The following is a 21,905-nucleotide window of genomic DNA, read 5'->3' as shown; positions in this document are numbered from 1 at the left end:
CATCTCCCCATTACTCGTCACCAAGATAGGTTTTATGCCAATAATTATTTTGAGTAATTTACAATAGTGTCCACTGCCTTTAAGTTAACTTGACATAATATTGGTCTCTTTGTAAAAGGTACACTACGTATTTCTGTTTTGTGTATCGAAATTTGAGCGAACTTCTTTTTTTGGCATAAATGAAGCTCCTCGCGAGAGAAGCTGATAACACTCGGGAATCGGGAATGATAAATGGGTGATTTTAGATTGTAGGATCGAGGGAATTATCATGCACTTTGAACATCGCAACAAAATGAATAAACAAAACCAGAAGTCTACCTAACATATAATTACAGACAATCCAAGGGAATCTTTGTGTGTGAGTAAATGACATTGAACCACTACTATGTAAATTGTAAGATCAAAAGCATTTTTGAAGTTCATAATCTTTAAAGACAGTGGACATTAGCGGTAATTACTGGTATTATTTAAATTCAACTTACGAATGGTCAAAGTGTAGTCGCAAATGCCTATAGATGAAATAGAATGTCATAAACGAATCTTAAAATGAGACAAACGAAAACGTGTGTACACGAAAACGAAAATGAATGCATTACTAATCATTGACCCTAGTTTAAGGGCGTCGGGGGGGATGCGTTTGAATTTAAATACGTAGTAATGACATCGAAATACATATTTGCTTGAAAAATTACCGGTGAACCTGTTTTACACCAGAATTGGTAATTAAAGAGCGTAATGGTGTGGCAACTCACCCATATGAAAACAAAATGGAGGCATACACAAATATAAAACGCATTCCCCCCCCCCCGACCTATGTTCTATACGCCCATAATATAAGTATAATCTAATAGTAAGGATGCGGTTATGGAAACGTCACCCGAGACATAATGTAGAAGACAAGGCCCTTCCAAATCAATAATGTATTATAAACTGACGGGAACACCTGTGTAATATCCGTTACGGAGACATAATGATAATAATAGGACGTATTAATAAAAGACTGTCTTAAGAAACAGGTGGGGATTAATGAGTAGGTAGGGAGGGTTTTTCTCACACGGACGGCACCGTCGTGTCTCTGGCAATTGACGTATATCTTTATTTATTATACACGGAATGTGGCGCTGTAGCTTCAGCTGATGCATGCGTTTGTAATTATGATTGCTTTATATCTTAAGCCATTCAGACTTGCTTGAATTTGAGAATGAACAACATTTGGCGTAAACAAAATAATAAATATACAAGAACAATTATTAATTTTTATACAAATAATAACAAAGCAAAGTTAATCACATACATACATACATACATATACATACATACTTACATACAACTAAATATTTATAAAGCGCCTTTACATCAAGATCAAAGCGCTGGAAAGAGCAAGACTAATGCAAAATACAAAATACAGCAAATTACATCTGATACAAGTGAGTTTTGAGAGATTTTTTAAACAATTGCAAATATTTACAATTTCTGATGCATACTTTGAGGTTGTTCCATATTCGCGGAGCAATTAAGGAGAAAGTCCGGTTGTGAGCAGATGAGAGTGTTCTGATGGTTGGGTTTTCGGTTAGGCGTGTGTTGTCAGAAGCTGATCGCACATTATTAATAAAAACAAACTCTTGTTAATCAATAAAATGTATTAACTAATTAATTGAAAATTACATGCGGTTTATACAGGCGATTACAACCATTTGAAGTTGTATCAAAGAAAATGTTTTCCCATTCACTTTCGGCAAACTGCAAATTCAGAATTGACAGCTCCTCAAAATAGTAGGCCTAATTCAACTTCACTGACAATTACAGATGTAAGTTAGTCTTCAATCTTGCCATGCAACTAAAACGGGCAATAATTAAATACAAACAATTCGCTTCAACGGCACTTTTTCGAACAACAGCATTGTGTGTCTCCCCCCCCCCCCCCCAGAAATCTATTTTCTGCTAAATTAAATGTCTATTTCACATGGCTAAAATTATTCCATCTAAAGTGGAAGAATGACTACATTACTATACAAAGTTGCAAACCTCAAAGTGTGTTGAACGATTAGTTCAAACAGAGAGGTGACATCACTTTATTACAAATGCATGAAGAAAACAAGGCTTTTTTTTCGCCGGGGAAAATTTTCAGTGAAAAACAAAAAACAATTAATACGTTTAATGTTCAGCTTTAAAACATTGCACTCTTCGTATAAAGATAATCTCCTTACTTACTTCAGTTAAAGTCATATATTTAACGCATAAGTTGACATTTATTTTTGGATATAATTAATATTTTAACGTAGGAAGCCAGTCAGACCCGAGTCGCTTGAGCTGGTCGATTTCATTCGACTCGCTTAAGTGACATGATGGTATAGACATTAAGAATCGTTCATTAAGATCGTGCAATTACGTCAGAGAATCTTAAAGTGGTAAAGGGACACGTTATTGTTTTCTTTTCTAGAAAGAGTAAATTCATTCCAATCCAATATCTTTCAATAGATGTATGAAACAAAATAACATGTGTCTATGTTTAGTTTTTAGTTTTTTGAGGGAAAACACCGACCGAAACTGTTTTTACTTTCACCAACCTTAAAGGCACTGACTCGTACTAACCAAAGCAGGTACTAACCAAAGCAGGTATCCTCACTTTGTGATCCCTTACCAAACAGTAAAATGCCCTTGCTCATGAGACTCAATTCAGCCCTGTGTAAACAAATCAGATTGAAAACCACACAATAATTTAGTATGCGTTCTTTCTGATCCGTTTTATATTATTATCATTATTATTAATATTATTATTTTATCTGCCATAACAGTACAACACAAAATACAAGACAATATACCCCAGTCGGGCAAGGGACAACCAAAGCAAATACATACTTTGATCTGTAGATATGTTGCCCTACATATACCAACCATGATTAAGTAACAAGGAAGCAACAAGATGATTGTGAAGCTTATATATATTCACACAAGGGAAATCTATACCAAAATGTATTTATATAGAAAGGTTTGCGGTAACACCATTTAATGACTATCTCTTATGAGTTGGGGTGGTTCTGAAAAGAACCGTTGGTTTCAACTCTTTGAAATGTAATTTGTAACAATATTATAATTATTTTGTAGTGTGCGTCAATGTCTATCACGACATACCATTGGCAGTATTTTACTTGACATTGATGAGAGCTAGCTGTACACGATGACAATAAAAATGTATACAGTATTCATTAGTATTATTGTGTAAACAATGCATATTGCACTCGAGATGCGGTCAAGGCTGGTATAAAAGCATCTATTTTGCATATCTATATTACGACAATGCCCATCCAGGGATTGCTTTGGAAATGTTTACCAATCTCAATTTGTAACCCTGCTTGATTAAGTTTTTAGGATCAAAGCAAAGTACATGAATTAAATTACTACTGGATATCGATATATTAGATTCATTTGTTGATCTGAAGATGATCAAGGGCGTCGTGATTACAGGCATTATGTACCCAGATCCATTCACAATAAAATAATCACTATTTGGGGGTTCTGAAACAAATAAACCCTAATTGCATTGAACGACTGTAACCAATAGGTAATCGTTAGACCTACGAATAGAAAAGCTGAAAACATTTTGGTATCAATGACCTCCCAGCTTTACGTCCGCAGCAACCGATACATAATCATCCAACGGAAAATCAATTTTTAGCATTTCTCTGAAGGGGGCCCGAAGGAAACGTAATCCACACAGCGCTATAGACACACGCCAAGAGCGGCTTTAAAGAAAAGGTACACGTTTGGTAATTGTCAAAGACCAATCGTCTTACTTGATGTATCCCATCATAACCATAAAATAACAAGCCTGTGAAAATTTGGGCTCAACTGGTCATCGAAGTTCCGAGAAACTGATGACAGAAAAACACCCTTGTTGGACGAATTTGTGTGCTTTCAGATAGGAATAAAATACTTCTTGCTAGAAGTCTCTATTATTTTAGTGAGAAATTACCCCTTTCTCAAAAACTACGTTGATTAATTCAGAGGGAGTCGTTCCCCACAATGTTTTATACTATCAACAGCTCTCCAATGCTCGTTAACGAGTCGGTTTTTAAGTTGATATATGTTTTTGAGTAATTACCAAACGTCTACCTTCCCTTTAACCCTTTTAGAAAACAAGAAAGATAATGGAAAAGTGATCGAGGACTACAAAAATAAAATATCCCCAAGAAGCGAATTCTATTCCGAACACGATCTAAACGTGCATCCTCATACACTCAAGTGTGTTATTTCTGTTAAATCTGTTTTGGATTTAAAGAAGACGGTACTGCCCAAATATTGTCTTAGCTTTTATAGGATACTTAGGAACCTCTAAGCTGTCAGAGAATGTGTTCTTAGCAGCAGGACTTACACGCACCGCTGTGTGACTACACAGGTTCTGAGGGGAATTTTTTTTTAACTGCGGGGGATTGGCGAGCATTTTGCAAGATGTTAATGTCAGGTTGACAGGAAGATTAATTTGGGCGACATATACTAAAACAAGTGCAACACTGTACACAATATTGATTTGCTAACCTGAAACAAGTATCTCTGTGGGCTTTTTTAAAAACACGGAATTGGTTCGTGAGTTTTTTGCAAGCTGCTCAATTCATGTTTACAAGAATATTATAGGCGATCACTGAACAAGATAATGAATTGCACGTAATTATATTGATGTGCTGAAATTACACAAGATAACAGGTTTTGTTTTTACTTTATTTGAGAATAGAGCCGATGTTTTTTTTCTTTTCCATTTCTTTTTTCATTGGTAGAACACGATAAGGTACTCACACCTATAACTTTAGCGAGACATACAAAGGTGTGATGTCCATGTCAGTACAATGAACAAATAAACAATCAACAGACCCAATATCTATTTTCCAATTATGTCTCATTCAGATTTGACAGCCCTGTTTTAAAATGTTGCTTAACTTAAAACTTGAATAAAACCTGGAAAAAAAACACAAAACAGTAGTGCATTATTTCATTTCCAAAGGCATATCATTAACCTTTTAAAAGTCATCGTTCTAGCGTTATAGCCATTTACTAGATAGACACAATTTGTTTCCAAGGTAAATTACCCATTATCAAAAACAAAAATTAATGACCGCAGCCTTATCAAGTTACAATTCTATACAACTATTATCTAATCACACCATGGGGAAACTTACTAAAGTACTAAATAACCCGTAATTGTGTTGTTATAGTATTGATTTCAATTCTGTACCTGCAGTTTATTTTTTATGCGATATCATCAAAGCACTACTGCAATTTATCGCATAAGTAGGACATAACATCCAAAGTATAAATAATTATTAAACTAGTGGCAAAGGCACGTCCCCACCTGCTCCAGGGACTGAATTCGTTTATGATACGCCTGACCTATAGCTTGCCTTAAAAGTCATGCCAACTGTTCTATTTTGACTACAAATAATCTCCGGTGCCACCCTCACCCCGTTTGTTTTATAACATGAAATAGTATTATTACGCTTTTCAAAGGATACCAAGACGATCTATTCATATACAGCTTCGGTGGGTAGATAATTGATATCTAATTCCAAAACTTCAACTTATCAGCTTATTAAAGACACGGACACTATTGGTAATTGTCAAAAACCACTCTTCTCACTTGGTGTATCTCAACATCTGCATTAAATAACAAACGTGTGAAAATTGTTGCAGTTGCCCTTCGATGACCGATTGCGCCTAAATTTTCACAGGTTAGTTATTTTATGCACATGTTGAGATACACCAACTGTGAAGGCTAGTCTTTGACAATTACCTATAGTGTCCAGTGCCTTTAACACAACGAAAGTGACACATCCATTGATTGTTATGAAAACAAACTAACAGTATCGGCACGCACCTCAGCCATCACTTCGAAAAAGTCCGAAGTACTCTCTTAATATATTCGAAGGTGTGTATTCATTTTAATTAACACATTGACACCCCATAGCAGCAGTTTGCACGCTGCCATTAAAGCTGCAAACACCCATCGATTCGAATTAAATAAATGCATGATCATGCATGATTAATCCCACGCACTGTATGCGAAGATTCGGTTTTGCAAATGAGGCGAACTGTTAAAGCGAAAAAACGAAAACAAAAAAAAACAGCTGCCGAGTACAACTCACATGACGTCGGCCAGTTGGTTCCGAACACTGTCGTGGGTTCACGGCCAAGCCCTCTAGGGACGGCTAGCCTGACAGCTGCCGTTCCCTCGCTCTTCTTAACACCTCTGGTGGAACATACTCCCACTTAGATAATTGACCCATTAATATATAATAATTATAAGATAATCTTGAAAATCCTGAGTGAACAAGATAATTTTGAAAGATGAATTTATCCAAATAAAGCATTTTTTAATAGAAGAACATACAATCTGTTATGTAGAATATCGCAATGTTGTTTAAAGTTAAAAGCTCGTAAATGCACAATGTGTAAATACAGTTACATGACGTGCTCATTGGTTAACATGTCTACCGTACAACACAATGAACAATTTACACCAACGGTATTGGGTCAAACCCAATGTCCTTCCAGCCCTTGTCATATTCGATTTTGTAGGAATTTAAAGGATGTACGTCATGACAGGCCCCTCAAAATATAAATATCAATTTCCTAGAAATTGCTGCCACACAAAATCTGATACGGGGGGGGGGGGGAAATGCCATTCCTCTGAACGTAATCAATATTAATGCTAGACCATCACCATTCACAAACTCAACCATACCACACATTGCGGTCTGTATACATTTTGGAAATGATGAAGGCTTCTGTTTGCAAGAATGAGGTACCCGCTGCCAAAGCATAAGATGCGAACTGCCTCTAGCTACCGGACAACCTCGGTAGTCTAGTTGGTAAGACACTGCTCTAGAATTGCAAGGGCCGTGGGTTCGAATTCCACCCGAGTAACTTGCTGTGATATTTTTGTTCACAGGACTCGGGAAAGTATTGAGTATACAGTGCAGCAAGCATTGCTAAAAGTAACTCTAGAAGAATTATTGTGTTATTTTTTTTATTTTTTTTTACTGAGATGATGGAAATTATATCAACCTCCCAAAACTAAGGATGTATTGTCAATTTCTTTGAGCCTTTACTTCTCTTTGTGTAAATATATCTCCAAACGAAATCCAGCAACCCTATCCAGCAGTGATTTTGCATTCCTTCAAGAATGCGGTCACGGTTTTAATTAAAGATAAGGGTGCGGTGGCAACTCGTTAAAATGTATTCAATCTTTCAAGTCAGGTAGGCGACGAAGGCGCATCATTAAATCAGTGGCACCTCTAATAAGGTTAAAGGCAGTGGACACTATTGGTAATTGTCAAAAACTAGCCTCCACAGTTGGTGTATCTCAATACTATGCATACAAAAACAAACCTGTGAAAATTTGAGCTCAATCGGTCATCGAACTTGCGAGATAATAATGAAAGAAAAAACACCCTTGTCACACGAAGTTGTGTGCGTTTAGATGGTTGATCTCGATACCTCAAGTTTTAAATCTGAGGTCTCGAAATTAAATTCGTGGAAAATTGCTTCTTTCTCTAAAACTATGACACTTCAGAGTGAGCTGTTCTCACAATGTTTTATACCATCAACCTCTCCACATTACTCGTCACCAATAAAGGTTTTATGCTAATAATTATTTTGAGTAATTACCAATAGTGTCCACTGCCTTTAAAGGCAATACACCTCAACAGTGTGCAGTTTTCATTGTAGGCCCTGTGTGAGTTTTGTTTTGTGACACTATAGTATCGGCTCCCTAGTGACGTCAGCATACGGCCCATCAGTTGATTGAAATTAGTATTTGTAAGTTACTGCAAGTGAATCGGAAAGCACAAAAGCGCACAGTCAGCAATATTATGTTCATGTCACTTTGTTTCAAGCAGACAACAATGGACAAACTGCGTTTGATTTTATGAATTATAGTGAGTACATTATGGTTGCTTTAAAGGGTTGTATTGGAATGAGAAAAGGAAAATGAACTCAGTAAATCTTGGCAAATTTAGAACAGCATGTACTGTTGTAATTATATTCGTTTTGTATTTATTATTGTATGTCATTGTTTTTTTAAGAGGCTGTCCAAATTCTGTTTTAAGGCGCAAATTTTCATAACGTTTTTTGTTTTAAACTTAGCTGAGTGGCATTCTAATAGTTGGCTGCGGATTTGTGTTTATCAGGTTCAAACACACATCTGGATGAAGTGTTGTGCCAGAAGAAAGTCCCCCCCCCCCATCCCACACCCCTCCGCAAACGCCATCGAACGGTTCAGGAATATTTTACAAACTAGGGGCCGATTTCACAAAGAGTCAAGATTGATCTTAACTGCAAATCAATCGTAGTGTGATGTCACAATACAAATCACTATGGTAGTACTGAAAATGTGTCTTGTGATGAATTGTATTGCTTTGTGAAATCGGCCCCTGGTCCACAATTGATCCAAATGTGGCATCGATGGACTTTTTTATTTTTATTTATTTATTTTTTTTTTGGGGGGGGGAACGGGAAGGGTTTCAGCTTAGATAATAATTATACACAATTTTAACTTGAGGTTAGAGACTTATTATTAAACCCATCCCAACTCTCATATATACATAGCAAGTTCGTATATATACGAACTTGCTATGTATCGCAACAGGAGTGCATCACAGAGCAGGGAGCCTCTCTTTAAAGATTGGCGCCATTTAATCTGACATCTGCCGTAAGGGTCACCCAGGGGTTTATGCCCAGCTCAGCGAATCGAGGGACTTAATACACGAGAACTAATCAAATTGGATTGTATAAATCCTTCCTATCTGATTGGAAGGATCTAGTGACGTCATTCAAGCCAAGCATGACAATCCGGTATTATCCTTGAGGAGGGAAAAGGGGGACGGCAGAGCAAGGGGACGGGCTGGGGTATATGGTGGATGGGGAATTGTTTTAATAATTATAAATAGATTGATACTTTCAAAATATATATCAGAATGTTACACATTGATGACCGGTGCCCCACTATTAACTTTGGTTATTATTTTTGTCTTCTTTAAATTTGGTATTTTTCTTTAAAAAAAAAAAAAAAAAAATCAAAGTTGTTGTCTTATCAGCTTTTGGAATGATGCCCCGATACCTTACATCAAAATAATAATTAACAAACTACTACTGTATAAGGTGGAAAGAAGTGAGTACATTTCGTTACCTCATTACCAATTCAATGTTTTTCTTTAGTATTCATACCGGAGGGGAGGTTGTAGTTAAAGACAGTGGACACTTTTGGTAATTACCCAAAATAATTATTAGCATAAAACCTTACTAGGTAATGAGTAATGAGGAGAGATTATTAGTATAAAACATTGTGAGAAACGGCTTTCTCTGAAGTGACGTAGTTTTCGAGATAGAGGTAATTTTCCACGAATTTTTATTTCGAGACCTCAGATTTATAAATAATTGAGCTCTCGAAATCGACCATCTAAAAAAGCACACAGTTCGCGTGACAAGGGTGTTTTCTTTCATTATTATCTCGCAACTTCGACGACCAATTGAGCTCAGTTTTTCACATGTTTGTTATTTTCTGCATACAAATGTTGAGATACACCAAGTGAGAAGACTGGTCTTTGACAATTACCAGTAGTGTCCAGTGTCTAATAATAGTCGAGTCGAAGAGGTTCGGCAGGATACCGTGGTCATCTTAAGCTTAAGGCTATGGTCATCTGCAAACCGTATCTTGCGATTACTATTCAGCACTCACGAATAACTAGCCCCTTCTTGAAAGGGTCCGGAAGACAACAACGGCCACCAGTCCAGCCTCACACTGCCCTGATGAAGAAAATAAATTCAACATCTAATTAGCAATCAGTTATCTCCTCCCGTTATAAGCACTCCCTCCCCTCCAGCAAAACGTATTAAACATGAGCCCATGGGCGCAGAAAGTGTTAGATATACAATATGCAAACTAAGTTATGAGCTGGGATCCTCTGCCGATCTCTTCGTCCCGCGGTATGATGTAATTTCCCACCCCGAAAATCTGCCTCTCGCGTTCATCAGTTGATTTAATCTTCGATCATTAACATTCAAGTGAATTCAAGTGAATGTTGAAAATATTGCAATTGTAATCAAAGTGTGTCTTTCTGGGAATTTTACAGAGGTACTGAACTGATGTTTTTCTTCAGTTGATAAAGTTTACACATGATTGTTTTGTTATAGTTTATCTGTTAGTGTTGGTTATTTGAAACACTTAGAATGCGATTGTTTGTTTGTTTTTAGCGCCGAGAGCACTTTGATGGATATGTGCGCTCTATAAGTTTTCAATTACTATTATTTTAATTAATAAGAATCTTAAAAGATTCTTATTAAGTGACGTGGTGTTACTTTTAACCATGTAAATTACACAAGGCTGTTGATACATTTAATTATTTCCCTTGTCTTAAATACACTGGACACTATTGGTACTTGTCAAAAACAAGTCTTCTCACTTCGTGTATCTCAACATGTGCATAAAATAACAAACCTGGGAAAAACTGAGCTCAATATTGAAGTTTTCGAGATAATAATGAAAGAAAACTCCCTTTTCCTACGAAGTTGTGTGCTTTTAGATGGTTGATTTCGAGACTTCAAATTCTAAATCTGAGTTTCGAAATCAAATTCGAAAACTATTTCACACCGGAGGGAGCCGTTTCTCACAATGTTCTATCAACCTCTCCCCATAACTCGTTATTAAGTTCGGTTTTATGCTGATAATTATTTTGAGTAATTACCAACCGTCTCCACTGCCTTTAATAATGTCTTAATACTTAAGGTATGTTTTTCTTTTTCGTTTCTGCAGTTGGCTGAAATCCTAAAACCAGAAGAGAACTTTATGCTGATCCTGAAGACCCAGGATGCCCAATTGTCAAGAGCAGATTTCGACAAGGTTAGTGGTGCACAAATGAATACTTGCAATATATCCCAACCTTATTTACCAGCAATAGTGGACAAAATCATTGATTTGTTAGTTGACAATGATGACACACACCCCTGCATTACGGCTAGCTATGCGATCTTGAATTGTGCTTTGTGATACTGGAGTGTGGTACTTGGCATACAGTCAGACGATGTCATTGTATGGTCATCATGAAAGGCATTATTCCCCCAATTATTTCCCCTATGTTCCCATCGTTTGTTAGCCTTAATAAAATGATGTGCTCGAATCGAAGACTGGTTTCCACCACCCCTCCCCCATTTTGAATCTCCATTGTGTTATGTGAATCTCTGAAACTCTTATAACGAATTTCAGGGACGGAAATTCTTTTGTAAACTGGTGCGCTCACTTATGAAAGCATAATATGGGGAGGGGGGGGGGGGGGGCAGACACATCCCATGCATGAACAATGCATTCCTCCACCACAACCATACCTGACTAACCATCTAACTGTTATTTATTTATTGTGTATTTTTGTATGAACTATGCTAACTGTCTTCCTTTGAATTACGTTTAGATATGGCAGACGTACGACAACGACCAAAACGGCTACATTGACACGGCCGAGCTCAAGGTAAACACATTGTGTGCCATTAACATTTTGCTAAATTCTCAGTAACTCCGGCTCTTTTATTCATCAATGAATAGCGTTAAAGCCGGTGATTTGAAATGAATGTCTGTTTTTTTTTTGCATTGGGGATAGTAATAAGCATTGATTTATCTTGTCTGTGGGTAAAGTACATGACTATCAATTTACAATGTACCTAGTCAACTAAAGATTTCCTGCTGCACGCAAATGTTTCCCCTCTCAAACACAACTGTGTACCATTGTCTTTTTGTTTCACTTGAAGAGATTTTTCTATTGCAACGTCACCGCACGAGTTTTCGCCTACCGAGGTTGGGGAAACTATGGAGAGCCATTAATGCAAAGCAAAAACAAAATAGCTCATGTTTGTAACACTATTACATAAATGCTCAACCAGATGGTTCAATTTAATGGAAACAGTTGAAATAAACGTTCGCAACTGCGACGACCAATTGAGCTAAATTAATGTTCACAGGTTTGTTATGTTATACTGTGTTGATATAGACAAAGTGAGAATACTGATCTCTGACAATTACTATAGTGCCCACAGTGTCTTAAACACCATGTTTTATGAATTTCGCTTATAAACATGTTGACGATGTTTCTCGTTTGTTCTCAGAGTTTTCTAAAAGAGGTCCTGAAAGAAAAGAAACTCAACGACGCCACATTGGAAAAATATACTGCAGCTCTTGTAAGTAGTAGAAGCGAGACCCACAAATCCACCACTTTAGTGTTCTTTCTCTGCAGATAGACGTTTTAACTATAATAGTTGTTTGGTCAACTTAACCAGAGTGACTCTGCCCTTGGGTGTGATGAATTTCTCTCTCCCGCCCCAAAATGGAGCCCTGTGGGAGGTGTTATTTTCCTAAGATGCTACACACTTACTCATAACTGTCTGTTTGACATCCCGGAGGCCAGGGAAGAGTAGCTAACATAACGGTGCAGCTAAACTCTGATTGCATTTGTTGTCCCCTAAATAGATTTTAGATTGAAATGCAGTCCTGGCTATTACTAGACTTTAGGGACAACGTGAGATATAAAAAATGTCCCTGGCGGATCACTGTGTTTTAGACTGACCTGTGAGTACGCATTATATCATCTGCATCATAAAATTATCAGTGTTATCATCTAGTCACGGTAATTTTGTTATAATACTACGAATAATCTATCTACTTCTCGTTGTGTTCTGAAACTCCACTTCTTGGAGAGCTGAAACTTCTTCTTTGAAATAAGAACTGCATAAAATTATTGAATTAGCAACCATTAATTGATATTTATCAGCTTTCTATAACTCCGTTCTGCTTCTCGCAGTTCCTAATAACATATTCGCCCTTAAATATTTCATTTTGAATTTTCTGTATATGTTTAAACCCAGTACCGGATATTGTGCATTCAGCCTCTTTCTTTTCACATGGAGACTTTGTTTATTGCTTCTGTACCACTGTTTCCCTCAATAGCTGGCTGATTCAAACAGCCTCTCCTATTCATTATAATTATTGTATGGTACTTTGTTTAATTATTATTAATATCTGTCGAATATAAATTTTGTTTGTAATGTTCCACTGTGTTTCTTTTTGGTAAAGATTATTATGTCGTTTGTTTTTGTGCAAGCGGAAAACGTTACATGTAATCGAATACGGGTGTTTTTATTGCCACCAACTAAAACGTTTAACCAAATGCACTGCTTTGAAATGTGATTATATTACGTTCCCTCCCTTTGTTTTTTTACGCAATCAACCATAACTTGAAGAAAATTTTATAGTTATTTAACAAACTGAGAACTTAATTCATTTCCTGATTGTTTGTATGTTTTGTAGCTCAAAATGTTGGATTCAAATGACGATAAAAAGCTGGAACGAGAAGAAATGAAAAAGTAAGTAAGATATTCTAAAGAATTTAGCCATGTCAAATGATTTGTATAAACAATGAATCAATGCTGCTTGCTTATGAATGTCTACAAAAAAAATTCCGACTGGTAATTTTATTGGAGGCTGTGTGAATGTATTGGGTTTAAGTTGATAAAATGCCATTGCTGGTGCATAGCTGTCTTAATCACACCATGAATTCATTGTCGAACCGAAGGACTAGATACCTTTGGCAATGTCAAACAGCATGACGCTTACTTGATGTGTGCCAACATATAATTCAAACATTAACAAAACTGTGTCATCTTAGACTAAATCATCAAAGTTGCAAAATAAAACTGAATGAAAAATACAGGTGCACAAAATGTGTGTGTCTTCAGGTGCCTATAAAGGGCTTCGGCCCAATCTAAGATTCAAATAGTTGAGTGAAAATTATATATTTCTCAAAAACTACGTTATTTCAGAGAAAGTTGTTTTCACAATGTTTTGTGATACCAACAGCTCTCCGTTGTTGTTTTATCAAGTAGGTTTTTATGCTAATAATTATTTTGATTAATTACCAGTAGTGTCTAGTTAATTTAAGGTTCCAATTGCACTTGCTGATGTGTATCAACTATTTTGCTGTTTTAATCATTGAAGAAGTTCAGTGTCGAATCGTGAAATGAAAGCAAACTAGACACGTGTCATAAAAAAGTGTACTGGAACGTGCAACTATAAATAATACAGGAACAAAGCAAGAGTTAAAGACTAGAGACTTGGGGAATCTGATACTACATGACATGCAGTGTGTCATGGCGTTAAGTCATAGCCATGATGTTACACCTGTAGTCCTTGAATTGCATCACATTATTATTCATAATGAATTATTCAAACCTTTGGTCATATTCAATCAAACATCTTAAAGGCACTGGACACTATACATCATGGTGCGGCCATCTTGATTTTCTTCCATTCAAGTCAATGTAACCAAACCGAGGCTGGGTGGGGGAATAGTATTTGATTTTTTTGTTTTTTTAACGAGTGTACAACATTCAATCACTGTAATAGATAGGGAACTGGTGGCAGCATGGTAAATGTATGTTGGTAGTTACCCAAAATAATTGTTAGCATTAAAACTTGCTCGGTAACGAGCAATGAACTGTGTTCAACTTGAACTGTTTTTCATTCTACCTCATTTCTGTGTAATTCTGACACAAATTCCGGGTCAAACTGACCGATAATTTAGTCAAGCACCCCGGAACAATTCTGACCCGGATTAACAATGAGCCGGAAATTCTCAGACCCAGAAGCTTTAAGATCATATCTGATAAGTTTTCAGGAAAATGAACTAGTAGCAGTGACCCTTTAATACTGTGCCAAGACGATGATGTGATGATCCAGCTCCCTCGGGCGAAAACATAAATAATAAATAATATTCTCGACCGAATGAGAAGATTGTTTTGTTGGCATAATCACACCATACATACATGCACACGACCGTGCTTGTTTAAAGGCAGTGGACACTATTGGTATACCCGTAGTAATTATTATAATAAAACCTTTCTTGATTACGAGTAATGGGGAGAGGTTGATGGTATACACCATTGTGAAAAACAGCTCCCTATGAAGTGGAGTAGTTGTTGAGAAAGAAGTAATTTCCACGAACTTGATTTCGAGTCTAAAAATCTTATTTTCCTCTTATTATTTTCTGCAGGTTTTTCTCAATTAAAGAATAAGGTAAGACTTTGTAATCATATCATTTTGCTCAATTTAGGTTTCTTAGCTGGTACATCATGTATCCTGATAAAATGACCATTGTACAGAGCATGGATTTCCTGCACGCACAATTTGTACACAACCGAAGGGAAGAAAATAACATGTAGACTGCACTGTTCTTATTAACTTTTGATATGGATAAATATTTGTACAGATCATGTACATTATTGGCCGATTTTTTTAGTTTTTCATTTATTAATTGATTTTTTTATTTTTTATTATTATTATTATTATTATTATTATTATTATTATTATTATTATTATTATTTTTTTTTTTTTTTTTTTTTTGGGGGGGGGGGCAATTCTGAAGCAAAATGTCAAATGTTGACCAGCTTGGTATCTTGCCTGCGAGGGATCGCCTTGCTTAAGCAAATTAATTTCTCAGCAACCCTCCGCTGAGCAGAAATGAGCTGGATACACGAAAGGTACATGTGACATGGCAGTTTGGCCTGTAACCTTATTATGGTAGTCATTTTGTTGTGCTTAGCATCTTTGTTGTGCTGAAGCAGCTCTATGAAATCGGGCAATGGAATGTACACGATCTGGGCCCAATTTCATGGCCTTGCTTACCCTAAGCACAAAATCGGCGCTTACGGAAGCAGGAAATTATGTGCTTACGGCAAGCGTATTTCACGGGTTAGCGGCGAATTTTGGTGCGCGTGCCTACTCCATGTTACTAGGCATTCTACGCGTACAAGGCTAGCGCATAAATTCGGCGGTAAGCAGAGCCATGAAATTGGGCCCAGTCTATATTGAAAGCGCAGGTTAAGGCCCATTAGACGCAAATAATACTATCCATTGGAATTCAACAGCATGATGTTCTTTATATTTAACACTAACATGCCTCATCAAATGAGGTGTGTCATATACAGCAATTGATTAAATTTAAAACCATTTCAACAAATTGAGTTAGAACAACGTAAACCATCCACTGATTGGCACCTTTTCCCTTCAACTCAATCACATTATGTAAATCAGTTTTGCCATTTTTGCAATTTGCAATTAAGTCAGAACTTCAATAAAATGTTAAATTGGAATTAAGATGAGGCTGCTATTTCTGAAGAAAACAAACAACACCATAATCTTGATTCAATTTGCATTTAAAATAACTTCAAACTACTGATCAGATGATACATGAATCATAAATATAAATTAGATTTTATATTGAGCGGATCACACAAACATATATATATATCACATTTGCATTTATAGGGTTTGGTTGATCTGTTCGGATTGTTCACCAGTACTTAAATTGAACATCTGTTTGGCATCTTGCTTTTTTCTTTCTTTCTCCGGAACACGATTCAGTAGTTAGCTATCTCCTATTATTAAAGTATGTTTATTTATTAAACCAAAAATTAGAATGATCTTGTTTTTTTGTCGGTGTGTTTTTAGGGGAGTGTTTTTTTGTTTTTTTTTCTTCTTTTTTCCGCTCATATTATTGGAAACCTTCTAATGGGACCAAGAAAAAAAAGAAGGAAAATTGTGTGCAAAATCGTTGGGGAACTGTTAAAAAAAAACGAGATCAGATCCTGCATACAAAGCTGCTCAAATCCGGTGTGTCAGGTCATATATAAAACAAATTTAAAAAACGCGAACAAAAAAATTCAAAACAACGCTTTTCCTACCTGTCATCGTCCGTGGCCGGTGTCGCATGCAATACTATCTCTGCAATACTATCCGGCGCGCCGGACGGTTTTGCATATCCAATCGTGTCCACCCGGACGCTGCTACATGATGCAATTGTGTCCGCCTGGACACATTTGCATACGCAGTTGTGTCCGCCCCTGTGAAAAAAACCGCCCTTCAGTAAATTAAACGCCCTTGGTCGACGGAACATGCTCGCCATTTTGGTTACAAGCTAAGTGCATGTCATGAATGACATTATGTTCGGCCGTTGGGTATTCGCTGCAATCATAAAATACGTGAATATTCATGCTGCATACGGTGGTTTGCGGCATGCACGCTCGCTTACGCGCGCACATACGTGAATAGTCATGTACATGTCCACCGGACGGTTTATGCATAGCCCCGGACACAATTGCATATGGGGGAATCACATTGAGAGCTGGGTTCACTGTGCTTATAGACCATGTGAACTTTGTTTACAACAAGTGTGACCTCGTGCATTCTTCGAGTATTCTGGCAGGCAAGATACTACACAGGTCATATCATTATTTTTGGGAAAGCTAACATTTTGTGTCATAATTTCCACACAAATCCATCATATCAAAAGTTGATAGGAATTAGACTGTGCGATCTACTATAAATATAAGATTTTATGTTTTCTTCAATAAGGCTGTGTACAAATCGTGCCTACAGAAGTCCAGGCTCTGTGGCTCTCTTGTAAACATGTGATGTCACTGGTCACGTCGTCTACACCTGAACTATAATTACCTTTGCAAGTGTATGCATGTAACCCGATTGCGAGTGGACCGCGACGGTGACTGGGACCGTCATATAAATAGATTCGTGTACCCCATTCGATCTCCATTCTTGTCGTGTTGCTGACTTCATATATTGTGATTCTGTTGTTCCCTTTTCAAAATGTCATTGCCACCACTCACCCTTGTAGTGATGCATCAACCAAATTTTTAGAATAAGTTATGCTGAGGCCCTTATGCCGAATATCGACTGTGAAGTGTATAATGTTTGCATAGACTTTGACACTATCACGATTCAGTGCTAACGTACACATCAACCACCATAATGTGAATACGGCAACCATAAGGAGATCCTAAGCTGCTTAGCAGAGCAAATCGAATAAGTTTAGCTGATATAAAAAATAAATCATAGTTACTGGTCCCCTTACTAGCATTACAACTTCATTTTATGCAATACTGTTTTTGCTGCAGGCGTGTAGCTGTATGAAATAAATCTCTGAAAATTTGAGAGAGGCCGAGTCGAAAAAATATAGCATAAACAATATTGTATTTATATTAATTGCATGTACAAATAACAGGCAGTCGAAACTGTTGGTAATTACTCAAAACAATTATTAGCATAAAACCTTACTTGGTAACGAGTAATGGGGAGCTGTTGATAGTATAAACAGTTTGACAAAACGGCTCCCTGAAGTAACGTATAGTTTTCGAGAAAGAAGTAATTTTCAACGAAATTGGTTTCGATATTTTTCATAATTAGATTTTGAGGTATCGAAATCAAGCATCTGAAAGCACACAACTTCGTGTGACAGGAGTGTTTTTGCTTACAATATTATCTCGCAACTTCGACGACCAATTGAGCTCAAATGTTCACAGATTAGTTATTTGTTTTGCTTATGCTGAGATTACCATTTGATGTCCGGTGTCTTTAAGAGATGTTGTAGAATTGTCTCCTTAAAAATGGCCAGTCATTGTTATCGATTTTCAAGTACATAGTTGCTGTAGTTGTACAGGCCTCCATAGAACATTATTTGTTTCTGTAATTTCTGCCATAGAACAATATATACATATCAGGGGGAAAATTGTATTTCTCACGGAAAGCTCACTCTGTGTCTCTCGTTTTGAACTTTGTCTTTGCAGATCAATGGAAATGTACAGGCGAGCTTCACGAGCATCTATTTACTCTTCTCTTATGCATCTTTCAAGCCTTATAACATACTATAGAGATACACATCCCTTGGCCATGAGTTTTGGGCTTCGTTGGTGTACTATATAACATCGGTGGTGGATGCCGCGTTGAAGTCACTCAACTCTATAGCCTTGTAATCAAATCAGTAAAAGCAAAACACAAAACCACAAAAGTTTCACCTCGAGACAAACTTCCGTTCGAGTTTGGTTAAGGTTTTGGATAATGGGTTTCTACGAATTGTATTAAAAACAATGGACACAGTCAAAGTGAGCAATTACCACTGACTGCTTTGAGAGTTGAATGACTTGTATTTATAATTTGAGGCTTTATTTATATGGATATATTATTTTGGGTTAAGAAACAAAATCAAATGATGGGCAGGAGTCTTGATGCTTCGCATACTATAGTATAACTTGACTTACTGTGTCCATTACAATAACGAGGAATATCGGTACAATTTCATCTACTGACACGGGTATGTTACATTTGATGAAGGGTAGGGTTTATTGTCTGCATTTACAAACATTGCAAAGGTAGGCCTACTCTCAAGAGCTATGCATTTACTAAAATATAGATCGTCGTGAATTGAGCCAATCATTTACATTCCTATTTGTAATTCTCTCCCTTTCTCAGATCTGCCAGTCTTTCTAATAGTCCCTCATTTAGATAGTTTTTAGATTGCTGTAGCCAGTTGAGGTTTGCCATGCAATAATTCAAACGATTAAAGGGCAACTCTGTGTACACATTTTGCGTGGTTAACATTATTGTGTATCGCCAAGAGGTTGTGTCAATGCAGAAAGGTTAGTTTCAAGGGAGTGAAGTAGCAGCTAAGGCTGGTAAATGAAACAATACCAGACAGCACTGCTTCGGTTACCCAACCTCTACTCCTCTGCTTTGAGTAGTTGGTGTATTATTAAAACGCGATCTCTGTGTGTAACAACAAGGCGAACGATGTACCATTTCCCCCACAATACAATGCAATAAATGGCCGGAGCGTGTCAAGCTATCGGTGGCGCACTACACTTTGAAATCGCAAATACCCATTGCGCAAACGCTAACTGTTGAATCAGGTGCATGCTGGTCTAGCTGGCGATCAATGGTGATCGCTAGCTAGACCAGCGTTCACCTCATTCCACGCACAATGCGAGCCTACCAGGTATTATTGAGACAAGGTCTAGTAGCATTTGGCCTACTATTAGTTGCTTAGCTTTACAAATCGTCATTTGTTAAAGATTTAAAGCATTTCGGTCAAATAGTTTCCACTGGGTCTATTACATAATGTTACTTTTGATCAGTGACTAGTTTGGATGAATATTAATGACTACGGTTTGGGAACTAACAGGTGGGTCAGATTGATGAGTGCAGTTTGCTTTATGTAATGTGGTGGAACTATAAACTGTTTGACCATTACTATAAAGAACATTTATATAAACTTAACTCAAGGTAATGTCTATATAACCACTATGACGATTTCACTACATTTTTCCTCGATACAAATAAACCTGCCTTTTTCAAAACATTATCAACTAGGACTAGTGCTACTTTATAGTCACGAGCTGCTTAAAACTTTAACTTTACAACGATACTTCAACTACCTTTCAGGCTACATAGAAAACTACACGTCGTTTTTATTCGTTAAATGTTTAAACAAACCTTTTGAAACTTTTGAAATGTTAACCTGGTAACTGAAATTAAATTGTATTATATTCTGTCGTATAAAGTGTTCAGTGGTGGGTATTTTAAATAAAATGGCAATGGAATGTGAAAATCCAGACAGTAAAACGAGGCTACCAGTTCGCATATGCTTTGCACTAATACCTGAGCCTCATAAGAGCTGAAAACCTGGCGAGGTACCAATAACTGTTCTGGTTTGTGGGAGTTGAATGTCTGCCTTGGGTGCGTTCGATTAGCTTCCATGGGTCGACCCCGGTACGTTCAAATAGTTTTGACGTAATTCCATGGGCTCACCCACAAGTGCCATGCGTGTGGAGTGGGTCACTTGGGGGCTGGCCCGAGGTGCATTACGTCATCATACAGGGTTGAGCTCTTGTCAGGGGCTCGAGTGAGCAACGCTAAATCGAACGCACCCTAAATTCGCAACCATTACACTGATATTTGTGTTTTGGGTCATTTTGTGTTGTGTTAATATTATTGTTTAATCATTCGTAGTCCATGATAGGTTTCATAAAAGGGTGATTTAGTGCAAATTTGAAAACGTAGCTTAGTTTGGAAAACAGTTGAGTTCAACACACTAATGTAGTTCAAGCACTCTTTCTTGAAGATTTGCTATCGTAATTTAACCACTGAACCATTCTACAATGAATAGTGCATAGTGGAGATACCGTACAAGTTTAACAGATCACGCTGTTCTCCCAACGAAACAACATTACACTTGAATATTGTATACTGAAATCCAGATCCCCTTACACACTTGTAATGTGCATGTGCTAACGATAATAAGCTGGAAAAAACATGTTTCACTTGCTCTAAAACCCAAGCTTTTAGGCTAAACTATTCTAACTAATTCAAACTCAATTAATCAAAAAGTACAGGCACAAATTATAATGATTACACTTAATTACATCAATGCTGATACGGTCATGATAATAACATAAACGAATAATCACTTAAGGGAAACTATTTGGGACGGTTAGAGCGCAGTTAGTGCACGTTCATTATTGGGTTCGTTTCGGCGTCAGATTTGTTCTTCCACGGAAAGAAAAACCGCCCCTGGTATCCCGCCCCTGGTATCCCACCAGTACCTTGAAACCAGGTGAGCACCTTCGTGCGGTGATCCAGCTTAATAATAATAATAAATGTGGCTTCTTATAAAGCGCACATGTTCGTCACCCAGTGCACTCTTGGCGCTGTAACATACAATATTTCCTGCCAGATGTGAGATTACGTTTTTGAATTATGATACCTAATTCTGATAGCAACATGTAATGCTTTGCAAGATGCTGTGGCGCAATTTGCTGCCGATCGGATCAGGAACACCGGGGCGAACCCCTTCTCTTTTCGATAAGTGCACTGGGTTCTTTTAACATGCGTTACATACACATGGGACCAACGGCTTAACGTCCCATTCGAAGAACGTAGCAATGGTCAAGTGTCACGGCTGGGGATTCGAAACCACACTCTGTTGATCAGAAACACCAGAGTTTCAATTGAGTGCTCTTTACCGCTCGGC

General features: G+C 37.2%; 1 protein-coding gene across 1 annotated transcript in view; it reads left to right on the top strand.

Annotated features, from left to right (window-relative positions):
• Positions 1 to 21,070, top strand: part of LOC117289100 (calbindin-32-like) — a 47,878-nt gene extending 26,808 nt beyond the window's left edge. The window contains exons 4-9 of the mRNA XM_033770062.1: positions 10,802 to 10,888; positions 11,454 to 11,510; positions 12,142 to 12,213; positions 13,340 to 13,395; positions 15,081 to 15,103; positions 18,667 to 21,070. Coding sequence (XP_033625953.1) covers positions 10,802 to 10,888; positions 11,454 to 11,510; positions 12,142 to 12,213; positions 13,340 to 13,395; positions 15,081 to 15,102 — 294 coding nt within the window. The 3' untranslated portion in view covers position 15,103; positions 18,667 to 21,070. The remainder of the gene's footprint in view (positions 1 to 10,801; positions 10,889 to 11,453; positions 11,511 to 12,141; positions 12,214 to 13,339; positions 13,396 to 15,080; positions 15,104 to 18,666) is intronic.
• The last annotated feature ends 835 nt before the right edge of the window (positions 21,071 to 21,905 follow it).

This window comes from Asterias rubens, chromosome 4, assembly GCF_902459465.1.
Source record: "Asterias rubens chromosome 4, eAstRub1.3, whole genome shotgun sequence".
In the NCBI taxonomy this organism is placed as follows: Eukaryota; Metazoa; Echinodermata; class Asteroidea; order Forcipulatida; family Asteriidae; genus Asterias; species Asterias rubens.
Note: the sequence above shows the minus strand (reverse complement) of the source record. Positions and strands in the feature narration are given on the sequence as shown.